At 42.0% G+C, this 20,081-nt stretch overlaps 1 protein-coding gene across 1 annotated transcript; it reads left to right on the forward strand.

Moving 5' to 3' along the window:
- Nucleotides 1-3,572: 3,572 nt before the first annotated feature.
- Nucleotides 3,573-19,165, forward strand: LOC111233895 (casein kinase I-like; the record flags this gene model as incomplete). Its single annotated transcript, XM_022761807.1, has 10 exons — nucleotides 3,573-3,770; nucleotides 4,035-4,104; nucleotides 4,907-5,055; nucleotides 5,141-5,375; nucleotides 7,838-7,923; nucleotides 9,338-9,422; nucleotides 9,673-9,821; nucleotides 10,197-10,277; nucleotides 15,832-15,938; nucleotides 17,397-19,165. Coding segments are annotated over 10 exons (1,215 nt in total), but the record flags the coding sequence as incomplete, so codon positions are not given.
- Between the last annotated feature and the right edge of the window lie 916 nt (nucleotides 19,166-20,081).

Genomic DNA, 20,081 nt, shown 5'->3' on the forward strand with positions numbered 1-20,081 from the left:
TGTAAATGTGAGAACAAAGAGGAGGAGAGAAGAGAACAAATAAAGAGCTGAAACCAGCTGACACTGGGCTGCAAACCAGCTGACACTGGGCTGCAAACCAGCTGACACGAGACTGAAACCAGCTGACACGAGACTGAAACCAGCTGACACAAGACTGAAACCAACAGACACTAAACTGAAACCAGACTGAAACCAGCTGACACAAGACTGAAACCAGCTGACACTAGACTGAAACCAACGGACAATAGACTGAAAACAGACTGAAACCAACTGACACTAGACTGAAACCAACTGACACTAGACTGAAACAAGCTGACACTAGACTGAAACCAGCTGACACTAGATTGAAACCAGCTGACACAAAGTTGAACCCAGCTGACACTAGGCTGAAACCAGCTGACATTAGGCTGAAACCAGCTAACAAGAGACTGAAACCAGCTAACAAAAGACTGAAACCAGCGAACATGAGACTGAAACCAGCGAACACGAGACTGAAACCAGCTGGCACTAGAATGAAACCAGCTCAGTGTGTCCTCTAGGATTTTTTTCAGCAGTGGGGGGCATGCTCTCCGGGTGTTGGCATACACAAATGACCAAATGATCTGATCCATCAACTTCCTATTAATTCACCTTGTGCCAGTAAGGCCTGAGACCTCACACCCTGTTTGTGGTGCTCCGTACTCATGTGCCTATCCAGGTAGTCAACTCGGTAAAGTTGACAGCCTGCCTCAATGAATGGCCGCTTCTCTGTTCCCCTTTTTGGTGCCTGCTTATGCTGCCGACATAAGCAGCAGAACATTCCTATAGGGACAGAGTAACGTGGCATTATTGATCATTGCTCTGTAATGGAAATACACTGAATTTATTTATTCATTTATTTATTTATTATTTAACAGAAATATTGACATGTATATTATGCACAAAAAAAACAAGAAAGGAAAAAAAGATGCTGATCACTCACCATTATCAGTGTGGTAGAACCATGAGTGGAACCGGCTATTTTTTTCCACCCATTTAGGGTCCCATCCTGATAGCCTGTGCTTCGCTTTTTTTTTCTCTTGCAAGTCATTCAAGATTTCTCCTCTGTTCTCATCTCTCTCTCCTGCACCTTCACCCAGCTCTCCTGCTGCTGTGCTCTGCTCTCCTCCACTTTGTTTCATAACTCCTCCCTGTCTAATGTTACTTGTCTAATAAGATTACATTAAAAGTGTGAGTAACGTAACGCTAACAGCGTTATATAGTTTACACTCACATCACATCTGATTACAAGTGTGAACATTAAAACACTATTTTTTACCTAACCATCATCATTTACAAGTCAGTAAAAGGCTTTCGATAGGCTACCTGACTAGCGTCTTCTTCATCTCTTGTCTTTCTCTTCTTAGAGAAGTATCTGAACAAGCTCATCTGAAAATGCAGTCAGCAGTTAATACATAATGACATGTAGATATTAGCTTAATGCTATCAATTAGTTTACCCAAGTTAGCGTCACTGAGTTGGCTAATAAGTCTACCTTTTCTCCGGTAATTCGCTTACTACACTTCTCTGACTCTGACCTGGTGCCTGACGTGACGTCACTTTCAAGGCCGCGCTCTCGCGAGTAATTAACTCCAATAGGATCCCCCAACCACCCCACTCCCTCCCTCCCCTCTCCTCCCACCGCTGTTGCGCTAATCATCACACAGGCTGTGCTGTGAAGGTGGAGAGATGTGGCGGTGGTGCATTTGCGACAATAAAAAAAAAAAAAAGAAATTTGAAGGCATGGCATCTATGATTTAGCAGTGGCGGGTCACCACTGCTAAATGAATGTAGAGGAAACACTGCAGCTTGCACTAGACTGAAACCAGTTGATACTAGACTGAAACCAGTTGAAACTAGACTGAAACCAGCTGACACTAGGATGAAACTAGCTAATACTAGACTGAAACCAGCTGACACTAGACTGAACCATCTGAAACCAGCTGACACTAGACTGAAACCAGCTGGCACTAGACTGAAATCAGTTAATACTTGACTGAAACCAGCTGATACTAGACTGACGAGGCAGGATGCAAATAGGATGCAATGATGTCATGATTATGCTAATTAGCGCATTACGTCATCTAGTTACATTTAGCACATTATTTACAGTTGCTCCACAACAGTTTTCAACTATGTCCTTAATTTCGCACATTGAACACTCTCGGCCCAGACATGTAACAGGTTTTGTTTCTCTTTGAGTCTAATTTCTGCCATTTTATTTGCTGGTTATTGTGGTACGACACACTATCTGATGTAGACAAGAAGTATATAGAAAAAGTATTTTGATACTAATACATGTGTATGAATCTATTTAAAGATTTTTGTCCTCAAGTTCAGGGGTTCAGTACAACACCACAACACTTCATCACACATTTTCTCAAATGATTTGTGTCCTTTAGGATGCTGTTTGTGGGCTACAGAAGCAATTTCTAATTGTACATTTTAGCTGTTTTGTCAAAATGCACTGTGCTACACATTAAATATGACAATATGGTTAAAATTGTATGAAATCGTGTAACTATAATCTTATTTTTTTCTGTCTGTCTTTCAGGTGTTACGTTGAAATCTCAGTACGCAGCAGCCCTCACACTGAGGAGCCAAAGCTTCACCTGCGGCTCCATAGGACCAAGCAGTTATGTGACAGATTGATCAGCGTCTGTATGACAGTGGACAAGTACACAGATCTAGTGCTTAAAGCAGCACAAACTCTAAAATCAGTTAGCTCAGACCTATGGCAGTAAATCACACAACTGAAGTATTTGGTCATAACCGAAGATCAGATGTAAAAAACAGGAACTTTTAAAGTCCTCCAGTGTTTTTGATCAACTCAACACATTCCTGCATTCAACTTCTGCACTGGGGTCGGGTGCATGGGTGTTGTGCTGACAACAGGCTATTGTCATGGTGGCCTGGTATGTCTGAGCCTGAAGCGAGTGGAGCTTCTCAGTTTCATATAGAATGTTAGCATATGGCTAACTACGTATGGTGACAGTTAAGGCCATTATCCTCCACCCCTTTATCACCATCTCTGGCCCCTACAAGGGGGTATAAATTCATTGGTAGTGGCACCCCTTTACCCCATCATCTTTTTATTTCTCTCTCTCTCTCTCTTTCATCTCTCTTTCAATCATCCATCCACCAACCCAACAATCATCACCTTTTGCTTCACACTCATTAGCCCTCATCATTTTTGTATAGTACTTAGTGCTCTTTAGCTCAGCCTAACAACGCTCTGGTCCTTTACGAGATCCACCTCTTTCCTTTGACCTCATCTCACATCTGTCCCATTTCAGCCACAGCCCAGTACCTGTCCCAACCCCAGTGTAACTCAGTCCGGACCAGCATAGACCACCCTAAAGTCTGACACTCGAGCCGCTAGGCGGCAGTTTTGGTGGTTGCTTTGGTTGCATGGAATCGGCTTAACCGTGGAGAGACCAGGATACCACAAACTGATGGACTTTGACAAGCGAGGAGTGGGGGGAGGAGGGGGCGGTGGAGGAGGCGGAGGAGGAGGTGGTGGTGGTGGTGGTTGTGGAGGTGGAGGCAAGGGGGAGGCAGAGGAGGGGAAGAGGATGTCTGGGAAGACGGGGAGTCGATCAGGGCACGGTGGCCGGGGTGCTGGCTCCAACTCCGGGGTTCTGATGGTCGGACCAAACTTCCGGGTCGGAAAGAAGATCGGCTGTGGGAACTTTGGAGAGCTGCGACTTGGAAAGAACTTGTACACCAACGAATACGTGGCTATCAAACTGGTAAAAATCCTTCCTCTGTGTATGGTTGTTTTAGGGCAGCACTTAGAATTTAAGAACCCTAACCCTGAATTGCAACTAAAAGTGAGAGAAAATTGTTTCACATTGTATCTAAATATTATGTATCTGGTACATGTTAAACATTTGTGCTTGACTACCCTGAGTCTGGTAGTGTTGTCAGAAAAATGCTTATCATGGATTTTATTTAATTAACTTTACTGCCTCTATTGTGTGATATTCTAATTCAAACACAATCATCCATTGCAGGAGCCAATCAAATCGCGGGCACCTCAGCTCCACCTAGAATATCGCTTCTACAAACAGCTGGGAAGTTCAGGTGAATACCGACATCTCTTCTGTTGGATTGTCTACTGTGTGAATTAGTCATGTCATAACTAAAGGGTTTTTTTTTATAAAGAAAACCCTTCAAGTTAGCTTATAAGAAGCTAGCTTTGTATAGCTTTGTATTCTACATTTGTAGAATTGTTCTTGTATTGTAGTATTCTCTTCATTTTTGCTGGTGTTCCTCTCATGTTTGCCCAATTTGCAAGACACATTTCCCTGTGCACTGCTGTCACTGCAAAGCTTAACACAGAGGCAAAAACAAACTTAAATGTACAACACACAGGTATGAAAGAAACCACCATAAATGTTTTCAAAAAATGACATCAGACATGATAAAATCACTGAATACTTTTAACTTACTCAACTTTTACTTGAACACTGGCTTTTGTCTGTATTTTGACTTTTAGCCTTTTGACTTGGATCGACTTGATGTTCTCCTCACGACCAGAGATTAAAAATCCTCTTCAAATCTTTATTTTCATGAATACACTTTCAGTCAGTCCGACAACAGTCAGTCATGCTGTGTGGGCGGGAGAAAGATTGTGATTGTTTTCCCGGGGGAAACACACCAAGGCACAGCTGATCATTTTGTTTTAACGTCTTATAATGTCTGCTGTGGAACGTGGAAATAATACTTTGATTAAATAATCTTTGCCTGCAGCTGCTGTCAGTTTGTCTGCTGACTGTAATTACACTGTGTTTTAATGGATGCAATAATGACTAATGTTGGAATAGTGTATCATCTTTATACATAAATGTACCTGTATCCATTTCCTGTTATGTCTTTCATCCAGAGGGTGTTCCCCAGGTGTTTTACTTTGGACCCTGTGGTAAATATAATGCTATGGTTCTGGAGCTGCTTGGACCCAGCTTAGAAGATCTGTTTGACCTCTGTGACCGGACCTTCTCTCTAAAGACTGTACTCATGATAGCCATACAATTGGTAAGACAGACACACAAGAAAACATTTTCCACCACCTTTTTGCATTGTCTTTTTAATGTATTCTACTCTGAACTACATCTTTTAGATAACCCGTATGGAGTTTGTCCACACCAGGAGCCTGATCTACCGAGACGTGAAGCCTGAGAACTTCCTAGTGGGCCGACCCGGCTCCAAACGGCAGCACACCATCCACATCATAGACTTTGGCCTGGCAAAAGAGTACATAGACCCAGAGACCAAAAAACACATCCCATACAGAGAACACAAGAGTCTCACTGGAACGGCTAGATACATGAGCATCAATACACACCTGGGGAAAGGTGAGCTCTAACCCAAACCATAGATCCACACCATATTAACAATAGGTAGGCCCAGTCAGAGCTGAACAACATGGTGACTCTCCCTTCAGTCTGACAGTTGTGAGTGAAACAAAAAGATTATGAAGAGTTTAAAATACGTTTAAACAAAGTTAATGCACACAGCTGTGACATAGTGCATTAATGTTGCTGTAAGAGTCTTATACCATAGCGTATGTGTGGAGACAGATCATTGAAAGAGAAGCAATGTTGTGAATGCACAGAAGAAAGTGTAAATATCTGTGACATATGACATTTAAACTAGAAATAAGGAGAGAAATGGGGATGTGGTATACTAAGGCTGGGTATTGCCACTGATTTTCTGAATTGATTCAATTCAAATTCACAGGCATTCGATTCCCGATTTGATTGGATATCGATTCAGTCAGAGATATTTCAGTTACAATTTGAATTTGTCTTGGATATGAATGTGATTTTCAGATCTATTGCTGTAAATTGTTCCTCTAACCTGGGGCATTATTTTACTTACATTACGAGTGGACACAAAGCAGTTACATTAATGCTGTCTGTTTAACATGACCAACAATTTACACACATCTCAATAAATAATAGATGTAATGTGTTGTTAACACACCCCAGTGCACCGGTTACACTGTGTATAAACAGGTACACAGCGTCTTCTTGCACATCTTTTACGTACAGCTTTGCTTTTGTCCAGCTCCTCACTGTCTTTTAAGTCTGAAATGCAGCCACACATCTGTCTTTAGACTTGCTGCTGACTTCTTTAGAACCTCTCTGTCATGTTATCATGTGCAGAGGTGTAGTGCTGTTTGTTTACTTACCGGAGCACACCTATGGTGCACGCGCACGGTTTAGTTCCGGTGCAGTTCAAACATTATGAAATCCTATGGTGACAAGTTTACATACATTTAACGACTAGTGTCGAGCAAATGAAGTGGCTTTGGAAACATCCATACAGAGGAAAAGCTGCGGTGCAGGCAGAGGTCTGGTGAAGCTAACAGGCCAGGCTAAGAAAACGCAGCTAACCTAGCTTTTCATAGCTTTCGGCAGCTCTGGCAGCACTACACCTACGCTCACCTGACCAGATCTAGTTGTGACAGCTTCACACCTCCACAGGAGAATGTAAAAGACAAATATTAAAAGATCGATCATGGCTTTTATGAATCGATATCGTCTAATTCAAATAAATATTGATTTTAATCAGAGAATCTATTTTTTCAACCCAGCCCTATGGTATACCCCTCTGTTTCTCTGCTGTAAGGCATAGCCTTCCCTTCTGATGCTGTTTGGCCTGTTGGCCTGTTTTTGATTTTTCTTGTGTGTGAAAAAATCCAATAACAATATTGAACAAAACAAAAGATACAAAAACACTGTAAATACTGTAAATACTGCTGGACGCAACTGTTCTGCAACATGTAACCATCACCTGGTTCACCTGGACATCTGAGTTGCTGTCTACATCTCCAGTTTTCCTCAACAGTTTAAATAGGTTTGGTGTTATCCTCATCACGGCTGTTGACGAACAATCAAACCAACTGGAGCTTTTTAGGTGAAATTGAGAATTGCCCTGAACAACATTGGGTGCAAAACAGTTGGATGTGGTTTCCACTTCATTTCAATTCAGCACACAAAACAGCACAGACCTGAATTGACTGTTCTGTGAGGCACATAAACAAAATGTCATGTGCACCAACAGCGCTGTAAATAATATCAACAAAATAAAGCAGAACAGATATGCCTCTATTTTTATCAGTCCAGTTGTTTCACTTCCACCAGTAACAGAAGTGTATTTTATGCTTAAAGTCTTCTATTTTACACACAGACTACAGTGAGTGTGTAGTGGGCTCTGAGCGCTGCCAAACATTTGGGTGACCCACAGTCAATACTGTGCCTGAACACCTATATAGACACTGATGGAAGATTGAAGCTGCTGCTGCTGCTAATGTGCTGCTTTCATGAGCTGGTTGTGTAGACATTGTGTAACAGATATTTGATTTGGCTGAAGAGAGGCTCAATCCAAATGGAAAAAGATCTGTACTGTGCCTGCCAGTGACAAGATTAAATTAAAGTTTACCACGACATCTCCACTACTTACTGCTGTTTGATTACCGCCTCACATGCTCTTCATTAAGTCCATTAATAAGTGAGGAGCAATAAAATTAGCTGTGTGAAGTTCCTGAAATATTTCACTCCTCAAGTGGGAAAAGTAGTGAAGTGAAGGTCGTTTGCATCTGTTTCATTTTTTAAATATTAATTACCATCAGTGCTGATGGAGTTATAGTACCATGAAGGAATGAGACCACAGTGAATAGAAAAGCCTATTTCTCTCAGTACTCTCTCCTGGTATTCCATGAACCAGACTGGATGTTGAAGCATAGTGTTTGTGTTGTTAGCTTTAGAGGTGTTAAAACTGACACAGTCCACACTGTCCCTTGTTATTTCAGAGCAAAGCAGGCGGGATGACCTGGAGGCTCTAGGCCACATGTTCATGTACTTCCTGCGAGGCAGTCTACCTTGGCAGGGACTCAAGGTGAGGAGACGGTTCACAGATTTATGGCTACGTCCACACTACTAAGTTTTCATTTCAAATCAGTGTTCTAAAATGAAATCAATCTCTGTCCAGACGACTATCGTAGCTCTGTATCAGAAATCTCTGTCCAGACTAACACGCCAAAAACGCATTCATATATGACCGTTCACCTACACTGGACATGTGTGAGCCGGTGTAAACAGGAAGTAGGTTGTCTACTCTGCAGTTGATTAGTCGCACTCTGAACAAGGAACAACAAAGACAGCTGCAGTGTTAAAATGCAGAATGTAAGTGAACATCAGCTGCTAGCAAAGACAACAAAGTCAGTAACACTGTATTTCATCATGTTGTATTCACCACTGGTAGTCCAGGTTGATGAGAGCCAATCAGGGAGCGATGGTGGTGTCTACATCATTGTTTCTAAATGTCTCAGTTTCTGTCTGTCCAGACCAGTGGCGATTGCTCTAAGACTGCAAGGGAAGCTCAGCTTCCCCTAAAATGTCAACAAAATAAGTGGTCAAATATGTGCTGTTGTGTGTACATTTCATTGACTAAATATGCGCTAGAACACGTTCATCTTTTGTTCAGAATCAGTTACTTATCACAGGTAACCGACACGGACTTCCTTCTCATTCATCCCCGCAGCGCCACAGTGCTTTACACAGTGTAGACGCCGAGCGTCTACTGACTTCAATGGGGAAGCGCAGAGTGGGTTGTTCCACTGCAGTGAAACTAGACAGTCATTGGATAAATGCTGGGCTTTGTCCCGCCCATCGGACGCTCAGCGTCTCTGGGGGTCTATGGGGCAGTGGGCTGGCCCGGACGCTCAGCTTCTGCATGATGATTGGATGATCTGTCTGAGGCTGAGTCCCTTTTTGATTGACAGCGAAATGAGCGAATCAGCGATCTTGAAGTATAAGCATCCACCGGAGCGTTTTTCAAGTTTTTCATTCCGTTGTTCGGAGTTGATCTGGAGACGTTACTGATCCTCAGCCACTTTGTCTTTGTTAAAAACGACTAGCGGTGTGTTTGGCGACTCTCTTCTGTCACTGCGAATTTACATATAAATAAACGGACACATTTTATGATGTAGGCCGAAAATGAGCTTCCCCTCCTTATAAGACCAGCAGCCGCCACTGGTCCAGACTACAACACAAGCCCAGAGTTTTCAAAATAAAACAGAACTCCAGAGTTTTCAAAATAAAACCGGGCCAGCAATGTTTCCAAAAGTCTCTGTTTTCAGAAACACAGCATTAGTGTGAAAGTGTGAAACATAGGAAGAGAGATGCTTTTTAAAATGTAGTAGTGTGGACATAGCCTTTGTCTTTTCACTTCCTGTTATACCTCTGTCTTTACTTTGTATCCATCCTTCACCTGTTATCGATGAATTCCTCCCTGTGTCTCTCCTCATCAGGCCGACACTCTGAAAGAACGTTATCAGAAGATAGGAGACACCAAGCGAGACACACCGATAGAGGTCCTTTGTGAGAGCTTCCCAGGTTTGTACACACTCACGCACTCACACACTCACGCACTCACACACACACGCACACACACACATGCACACACTGTGGCGTACAGTCTGCTGATGTGAGCATATGTTGATCAAATTTTCTGTGCATGTGTGGGTTGGGTGCTTGTGTTTGCTGACACGTGTGCATGCCTGTGTGTGTGTGTGTGTGTGTGTGTGTGTGTGTGTGTGTGTGTGTGTGTGTGAATTGTGTTTGTGCGCCCGTGTGTGTGTTACAGAAGAGATGGCCACATACCTGCGGTACGTGCGTCGGCTGGACTTCTTCGAGAAGCCGGACTACGACTATCTGAGGAAACTCTTTACAGACCTCTTTGACAGAAATGGATACATCTTTGACTACCAGTACGACTGGACTGGAAAGCCACTGGTCAGTGTGCAGTGGGTTTTTTGTACAGTACTCACAAAGTAAGACAGACATAACATAACAGTGATACATAAACTTCTGACTGAGGTCAGAAGGTCAGCAGAAAACAGTGTAGAAGTTCAGGTAATGTGAGCTGTGAGTTCAGTGCTGACACATTTGAGTAGTGCATGATCTTGTCATTACTGGCATTACTAACAAGTGTTTACATTTGTTGTAATTAGTTTTCATAATAACACTAGAGTTCATTGTACAGGACTCCTAGTGTTATCCATAAGATCACTTATCCATACAAGAAAAAGTCCATATAAGAAAACATCAAATATCCATGCTTGTCTTTCCTCTCTGTTCCCATGGTGACATCACTGCCTGTGTCTTTAGCCCACTCCCATTGGTCCAGTGGCCAGCGAGACTCCACTTCAGACAAGCAACCGAGAAAAAGCACCGCAGACCAAAAACCAGGTACGCACACTCACCTAAGTGTTTCCAGACACATGATGTGCAGTATGTGAGTCTGAATATGTGGAACAGATTCAGTACATCACCAAACACACAGACATACACACACACAGCTGGACACATGAAGCAGCCCTGACTCTCACTCAGTGCTGCACTCAGATATTTATCATTTCCTCATATTTTAATGTACCCTCCCTTCCCCAAGTAGAGATTAATACTCGGCTTCTTCACCGGTAGACCATATATAAGACCTAAAATAAAATTATTTTAATAACATGTAAGTAAAACGCTGCAACGTAAGAACAGTCTGGGGGGGAGGGGTGATGGCGGCAGCAGCAGCTTGGGTCACGTCTGTGAGGGTTGATTAAATATGTGAGCCCAGTCCTGGAACACGCACACTAAGGGAATGAACAACAGGTACACAGAGAGGGCTGGTAAAAACTTTTATGGCTTTTTTGACCGAACCATGAGGTGGCGGCAGATCTGGAAGTTTCCCGGTGCTCACGATGGTCAGTCCAACTGTGTGCAGTGCAAGCGACAATAAAATCAGGGAGGAGAAGGTACATGATCTTCTTCTGCCCTGAACTTGATCTCACATTTTCTGTTGATCAGTGCCAGAAAACTTAAGTATTGCATCTTAAAGTTGCTTCATGAAAAGGTCACGTTATGGGAAAGTTCACTGTGTTTGTGTTTCTTTAAAAATGGTATTAAATGTAAATATTCTATTTTATGAAAATTAAATACTGCAGTTCAATTCCATATACACATTCATACCAACAACCAACACATTACATGGTCACAAAGGGCTGGGCGGTATAATCCACAGTGTATATACTTGTACTGTGTATTATGTGGGGATGTCACGAGACCACAAACGTGGTAGTTGGTACCAATGAAATTCCAATCTGAGTGATCTGATCACAAGTGGACACCTAGTACATCACCTGACATTAGAATGCGTTATTCCACCTTGCTGTTCTGAATAAAAAGTACGAACATGGAATGATGGGCATTGTTGTTCCGCCTTTATGCCAGCAGCAGAGGTCGTCACAGAGCTGGATCTACGTCTGTGTAAAAGGGAGAGCCAGCATTCCGGGACAGGACACTGACACAGTTGTTATATGTCACACGCTGATTCTGGAACGCCTGCTCTCTAAAATCACACACCGGTCTCTGTGTGGTTCATTGTAAATGAGCAAAGATGCCTGTTTGAGAATGAGAGAGAGAAAAAAATTGAAAATCAATATGTGATATTCACAAATAAATCAATGTATGGGGAACACTTACATTTTTGGTTATGAAACTGTGGCGAGACAAATTAGTCAGTAGAGTAGGTGGTCCTTGAAAGTGGCCCCAGAGACATTTACGTTCAGACTCCTAAAAGAATGTGGCCATATGTGGTCCAGACACCTCCAGATGTGGTCCGAGTGATCGGATCTCATATGTGTCTTTGGTGCACTCACACCTGAACTTAGAGCTGTCCATTTGTGATCAGATCAACCAAGACCATGTTAATGCAGGTCTGAACGGCTGCTTAGATCAGTCTGAGGTGTTTCCTCCTGTGGCTCTGTTTACATACTGGCTTATCACTGTCTTGAACTTGTCGCTTGGTGTGTTTTTTTGGGGTTTTTTTTCCATAAGTTGTGGTGGACCTGTCGCTGCACCCACACTTGCTGCCACCATTCCACGTGTTGTTATTGTTTACGATGCCTGTTTTCTTTTTTGTCAGACTAGAACAATAGTGTTGTTATGTTGCCCTCGTCAATTCTGGAGGAATCACATTTCCAGTGCCTACGACATCGTCAGTACCTAATTACATGGTTCTGTAGAAGTATTGTCACATTTTCCGAATTTTGGCATTAACTTGTTACTGTTGTATTTGTTCTTGTGACATCCCTAGTATCATGGTTTATACTGTGTATTTTCTCCCTATCATTGAAAACACTGCAAGATTCTACGTGAAAAAGTATTTATCGCCTGGAGGTGATTCACTACCCTGAGTTGGTAGTTAAAAAAAAACAGGTACAACTAATGCTGTGTTTTAGATTAACCCTGTGTGTGTGTTTGTGTCTTTTCTATTTGCTCCAATTTTAGCATGACAGCTGTTGTACAACTTCTGTATTTTGTCCATGGTGAAATATTTGGTTCTGCCTCAGAAGCCTTGTCTGTGTTCATTTATTCCCCCGCCTTCTCTCAGTATTCAGACATGTCGATTTATCTTGGCACATTTCACAGTGTGCGGTTTGTACTGGTTATACCACCCACCCCTGCTTTTACATTGACGGACACAAACGCACATTAGTCTAGGTTTTCAGTAGTTAGGTTGCACTGCAGGTTTGAGGGCATGTGAGGTTGAGGGAACACGGGGAATAGACCACCTCCTTTCCCTGTTGCGCAGGGCTTCCACATGTGTGCACTCTGACCGTACTGCACACCTGAGTGCTCACCCTCCTGTTGCTCCTCCACCAAATACTGAATCTGAACTCACTGTTTCTTTTTTCTTTCCTTTTTCACTCTGTACTCATTCTTTTCTCTCCTCGTCGTCCTGCTCCTCACCCACTCCTCCATCTGCTCATCTGCTCATCTGCTCATCTTCCCACTTCTCCCTTGCTTTACTGCTTTCCTTCTATCACTCGATTCCACCGTTTCTTTCCTTTTCCCTGGCAACCGCGATCTTCCATCTCACCTGTCCTCTTCACCTTTTCCCTTCTCGACCTCCTTCTCCATCATCTTCCCCTTCTCTTTTCTCCTGCAATCGGCTTCCCGTCTCCTCTAGTCTCCAGAGGGGAAAGGCAGTGAGTCCCAGCCCACTCCAGTGACCAATCGAGAGCTGCTGGGCTCCCATCTCACTGCTGATAGGCTGGGCGGGTCTGTCCAGGTACTGAGAGGAAGGGTTAGCTCTGCTGGCTTCCTGTCTGTCTGCCTACCTGTCTGTCTGTCTGTCTGCTTGCATGACCTCCTCTGTCTCTGCAGCAGGGCTGACCTCCAGTTTGTTTCCTCACAGCCTCAACAGTTCCCTAACATGGGAATATTGGAATAGATTAAAACCTTTACCTGTCCTGGTTAGGTTTGTGTAGCCTCTGTTTTTCTCCAGCTCTGTGTCATGTTGTTATACAGTAGTCAGGCAGCGTTTACATCTAAACTATCACTGCCTTTTTAACAACGAAATAATGGAGTCTATCAGCAGGGGGACATAAGGTGGTTGCCTGGCTACCGGATACAGGATGTAGGTTGCTTTCTGGGAACTGACCAGTGACAACGTGGAGTAAGATGGGTTTCATCCTGTGTGTGAAGCAACAACCAGAATAAACAATAGAAAATGGAGCAAAAGTTAAGTTGGTAGTTAGTGAGTGAGAATGGAAACATTTCTTGTTTTATTCAACAACATAAAATACTCCAGTCCTGATTTCTTGAAGCTTTCACGTCTGTTAAAAAAGGCCGGCTGCTAACAAGTGTGTAAATGAGACTACAGAGGTTGTCGGGGACGTTAAACATCATCATCACGTTGAACATGAAAACTGATCTACTCACCAGTCCACCTTTACAGCCTGGAGTTTATACAAACTGTCACTAACTGTGTGAGAGGAAAGGCTTTTGTAGAAGAGGACAGAGCTAAAGCAAACTACAAGGTGAAGTTTAGTGGTGGAGACGTTGAATTGTATTGCTGAGATCCTACGAGTTGGTGCATCTCACACATAAACTATATGATGTAGGGTTTGATAAGGAAAAGTTCAACTTGTATTTGGTATTTCATTCTTGACCGGTATTAATCTGTAAATATGGGGTAACTCCATGTATGCTAGACCCAGATCTGTAAATATAGTTCATTACTTATCACTGCTCTCGTTTGTTTGTTGGTTTTTCTTTTCAGATTTGTTAGTGGTCACTAGAACAACATGTAGTGACTGTAGTGGTATATGATCAAACAGTGCAGAGGTCATTTTGATGTGGGGAAGTTGAGAATTGACATGTTTAATATTCCATGTAAAAACATTTGGGTTTAATGCTTTCTGAGGCACTAGGACTTTCCCTGTATTATCTGAAACTAGGTGAAAGCTCCCACCTCGTACCGATGGCTTCAGAAAGTATTCAGACCCCCTCAGTTTTTGCACACTTCATTGTATATATACTATATTTAATTTTAGATTCATGAAATTGCCATTTTTTGCCCATCAATCTACACTCAGTAACCATTATGACAAAGTGAAAACGCTTTTTAAGTTTAAATTTAATTAAATTTATTAAAATCAAAAACTGAAATTTCTTATTTACTAAAGTATACCCTTTGCTGTGGGTCAGGTGCGTCTTCTTTGCTTTATTTATCCTTGAGATGTGTCTAGAACTTGACTGTGGTCCACCTGCGGCAAATTGAACTAATTGGACAGTGTAGAAAGAAACCTCTGTATAAAAGCTCCCACAATTCACACTGCAGGTAGGACAAAACTAAACCATGCTTTAGCAGTCCTCTGCAAAGGTAGCTGAAGCTGGACAACCACCTCAGCAGCTCTCCATCAATCAGGGCTTCAGAGAGACGAGACAGAAGACAGTAAAAGACATATGGCAGCCTGCTGGGGTTTCACAAAAGAAACAAGACCCTGGTCTGATAAGACTAAAACTGAACCCTTTTAGCAGAACTCCAAACACTATGTCTGCATGGTGGGGGCAGCATCGTCATCAGCAGGGACAGGGAGACTGGTCAGACCTGAGGCAAGGATGAGAGCAGCCAAATACAGAGAGGTCGTTGAGGGAAAACCTGATCTAGAGTCCAGGAGATGCGACACTGAGCCCACAGTTCCTCTTCTAATGATGTGGTCATTAATACATCACCACCAAGATGAAAACCGCTGCTCTGTTGCCTAAAATGCGTTTAAACTCAAAAGGTTCTTCTCTTTTTTAACCTTCACTTTCTTTTTAATGGGAACTTTTTTTTTATGTCCACCAACTCACGTTAGTAACAATTACATCAGCCAGTGAGCCCTTCCTTGTTTACAAAGAGACTGTAGTGAGTGTGCGTACTGATGGATAAACTGATTTTGAATGAGCTTCTGAAGGAGCAGTAAGTAACCATTTGAGATGCTGCATCTGAACCTTTTCAGTTTTGGTTGGAGTGATCCGATTTAAAAACGTTTCAGTCACTGTGTCTTCACCATTTAATCTAAAAGTTACCACTGCTTGTTGTTATAAACTGTGAGCTGAAATCAACACAGTCAGCCATGTAGCAGAGGTGCTGCTGTTTTGCATGGCAACAAAATGAATGCTGACACTGCCTGTGTCTGTGGACTGTTGAGACACGTCCACATTAAGTTAGCTACATTTGAAAACAGACTTCTTCTTTGTGATGATGGACACAGATGGGCGTTTAACCAGCTGAGACTCAGCAGATTAATCGGCCTCTGTTTGTCCCAGTTGCTGAGTGAAAGCCACGAGAAAGGAAGATGTTTAGGTTTGAAAACACACGAGTGACAGCATTTTCAGATTTATCTGCCTTAGTGTGGACCACACCTTTTAAATGTCGTCTCACCTGTACTCATCCCTCTCTCCCATTTCTCACCCACAGGTGATGAGCTCAACCAATGGGGAGCTGAATACAGATGACCCCACTGCAGGACACTCCAATGCACCAATCACAGCCAATGCAGAGGTGGAAGTGGCTGATGATACCAAGTAAGGATACACACACACACACACACACACACACACACTGGTGAATACCCTAGCTATGTGTAGAGTATGTCAGAACCTGCAACTCCTCTTTGAAACATTCATTAAACGTTCAGTCCACCAACAAGACTACACAAACCTCTGTTCAGCTGCCAAGACTTCCTGTGACTTCACCATGTTCTTTTATTTTGCTGCCAGGCTTTTACACTGAAAAGCTTCACGAGGTGTTGACGTTGCTCTAACTGGACGATGACAGAGCAGAGAGTCTGGTTGTTCTCTCTGTCGCTATGTTTTCACTCTGTGCTACATTTAGTTTTATTTTTTTCAGGTGAAGTCAAAAATGACTTAACATGCACCATTTTATATTGACTGAGCAGACCAAACCCCTGAAACATTATCAACTTGTTCATGCATCTTCAGCTGCTAGTTAGTGTTTTAGATAATTATGTTTTTTGCTGTAAATAAAAATTAGCATGTTGCTTTTTAGACTATGTTAAAAAAAGTAGCTGGTCTCGGTACAGATAAATATAGCAAACCAATGTTTGGTGGACCTCCAGCAGATACAGTGGCTAGTCAAGGATTCCTGGAACATTACTTTAAAGCCCCTTTTCCACTGGTCAAAAACCTGCTAAGACCCTCTAACAAAGGCTTTTTTCATCAATGTGAAAACGTACATTCAGCATTCACTCCAGGATCAAAAGATTAGTCACAGGTATATATCAGCTCCGGATCCAATCAGCAGTGATGTAAACACAACACCTGGGTGAACTTGTGACGTCTTTCAGAGCACAAACGACAAAGCCCTGAAATAAGCTTTAAAAACACACAATCACTGATCGAAGTGTCTCACACAGAGCCTCCGACACTTTACAGGAGCAACAACCTGGAGATGAGATGCAACAGATCTACTTTACCAGTTTGCACAGCAGCGAGCAGCTCACTCTTTCTCCTTTGCATCTGTGTGTGTGTATGTTCTCTGTAACTGCATGTGATAACGTTGCACCGTGCAGCTGTGTGTGTCTCAGAAAGGCAAACTCGGCTGTCGTGTAAAAGGAGTCAATCACCTTTTTGAGTGGGTTTACCTGCTTAATTTGTTATAAAAAGGGTATAAGATTAAACCAGGTTTTTACAGCCAAGGAATTATATTATATCAATGGGTGCTTTTTATTTTAACTTATGAAAAAGCTGAACACTCAGTACATTGTCATAGGTGATGTAATAACATGAAAACATCCCTTATTCATTAAGATCCATTCTTCTTCCTCTTGTTTTGAACACACCAATTGTCTTAATATGGTCAGAGAAGAAAAAGATATAAGTAGACATCATTAAAGGCCCTGAAAACTTGGTTTCAGATCCTATGAGATTAAATATCCGTGGTTAAGTATGTAACAGTCAGAGTTTAATATTGTAAAATAAAACATTGATGTGCGTCTATGTGTGTGTGTGTGTGTGTTGCAGGTGTTGCTGTTTCTTCAAGAGGAGGAAGAGGAAAGCTCTCCAGAGACACAAATGAAAACGAGAGACAAGAGAGAAACCCCTTCTCTCTTTTTCACCATTTCTTTTTCCTTCTCTCTTTCTGTAGTCCTCTTCATATAACCCCCCCTCCCAATCTCCACCCCTCTCCTCCTCTGCTGTTGGAGGTCCTGTAGTCTACCTTGGGTCAGCTAGATTGGCTGGATCACCAGGCAGCACGATATGATTGCTAAGCTGATCTGTTGGTTTCTCCCGCTCTGAACCGACCAGACACACAGACAGCGACATGCTGTTCCACCCCGGAGCTTTAAATGTGGACTCTATGGTCGCAAACTGAACTCAAACTGGATAGACACAAACTGCTGTGACCACAAATGAACAGATAGACTGTGAAAGGTGAGCTGATTGGCTGACAGACTGGATTCAGCTGGTTTCCTGGCAGACTGGCTACTTCTCTATTTTTTGTTTTTGTTTTTTTCTTCTTACTGACTGGTTCAGAGGAGAGAGACGAGTAGTTCTGAGGAGATACAGAAGAGAGCTATGGAAGGACTGGATGCAATGAGACTGTCAGACCACACACACACACACACACACACACACAAAACACATGCACACACGTAGAAACGCTGCACACGGTCTTGAGCTCATCATAAAGAGACTCTGTAGACAGAAAGTTGCAGCTCTCACACATAGTTGATAAAGTTTTTATTCCCTGGGGTCAGAGGAAGTACACAGTTAGCGGCTTGGTCTATTTCCTGCAACGGATCAGGCTCGTTGTACTTGTCAGACACATTCACCCTCAGAGGAAAACCTCACAACCACCAGAATCAAGAGTTTAAAAGAGATGTTTATGTAAAAACTATGCTTTTTTCTGTTTTAATTTGTAACTAAAAAGACTGTCTGCAATTTGAAGCCTGTGTTTTTTTCTGTCTTTTTGAGTTGTTCAAAAAACTTGTGTTTTGTAGCTTCTAGTGTGTTCCTCAAAATGCAATTTTTTTAAATAACTTGTATTTTTAATTTTCTGATGTTTTGTTTTATTTGTTTTCCTCTTTCTCTTTGGGTTTGAGGATGGAAAGTCGGATAACTCCATTAAAAAACAACCAAACAAAATAAATACTGATCTTTATGATCTTTATTTAATGGAATCATTAACAATAGTTTTGAAGATATTTTTTTCCCCACATTGTTGAAGCTGCAGATACAGTATGGTCATACAGGCAGGTCAGGACATGGGTCTGGAAAGTGCTAAACAAAAGCCTTATTCTTTAGCATCGAAGTTTTCAGAAAAGTTGAGTTGACAGGAAAAAATCCAATTGAACAGAATTTAATACCAACTGTCTTCAGCCATGTGAAGGTGTAATCATCATAAAGAAAACCAAACTGTTAGAGATAAAACATATGTTCTTTTTCTTTTTTCTTTTTTTTTTTTTACTTTAAATACCTCATATAGTTCAAGTCCAAGCTCAGTGTAATGTCTATGTTGATGATCTATCTAAAACCCAAAAACATTCTGTTTGAAATGAAAGAGAAAAACGGGAAATCCTTGCGCTGCAGCAACGGGAGCAAGAACATTTCTGGCATTTTTCTTGAAAAATGTATGATTATTTGATTTTCTTAATAGTTGTCAATTTTACTTTATGTTGTTTGACTAATCAATTTATCGACTATTCGTCTCAGGTCTAATTCAGTTAAAGAATTCAAATTCAAAATGAAATGAAATGTCTGATTATAAAGATACAGTAGTTTTGATGGAGTGGAAGTAAAAATGGCAGTATGCTAAGATGCTCACAATGTCAATGTCAATGTCTTGATGGCTGTGGCTCAGGAGGTAGAGCGGGTCGTCCACTAATTACAGGGCCGGCGGTTCAATCCCCGACTCCTCCTCTCTGTGTGTCGAAGTGTCCTTGGGGAAGCTGCTGAACCCCACTTCCCCCCTGATGGCTGTTCCATCAGTGTGTGACTGTGATATATGAATGTGTGTGTGTGTGTGAATGTGGCAAGTATTGTAAAGCGCTTTGAGTGGTAGAAAGTGCAAGTCCATTTACCAATGTCTGACAAGAGCTTAGTTTAGCATTTTAGCATGCTTACATTAGCTGCCATGCAAATTAGCAGTAAACACAAAGAAGCTGAGGCTGAAGTATTCGGTCATAAACCCAAATACCTGATGGTGGTGCTAGAGGACACGTAAAGGGATCAACTACATTTAATCCTGAGCGAAGCATGGATGTCTGAACCAGATTTAATGATTGTTCACCCAATAGTTGTTGAGCTATTTCACCAACGGACTGGCATCATCATCCCTTCAGCCTTCCTGCTTGTGTTACTCAAAACAACACAAGGGACTTTTTATCCCTTAGTGGGCTTTATGGATCAAAAATAGTATTAAAAATATTTTTTTAAGTTTTTATAAGTTTTATAAGATTTACAAATGTAAATAAGATTCGGAGCCGAACGGAAAGCAATGAAATATAGTTGTAGAAGGTGAAGCTCTGCTCAAAGATCAAATGTAGTGAAGTCTCTCAAATGTCCAAATGAGACAGTAGTATTGGAGTACACCAAAATTGACCTATTTTATCCCCTTACTACAAATGAATGATTTTATCATATTAATTATTTCCACTGCTGACAAAAACACATTGAATGCCCTGTTTCCATGCATCTCAGCACTAA

Source organism: Seriola dumerili, unplaced genomic scaffold (assembly GCF_002260705.1).
Source record: "Seriola dumerili isolate Sdu_G_001 unplaced genomic scaffold, Sdu_1.0 BDQW01000432.1, whole genome shotgun sequence".
Lineage (NCBI taxonomy): Eukaryota > Metazoa > Chordata > Actinopteri > Carangiformes > Carangidae > Seriola > Seriola dumerili.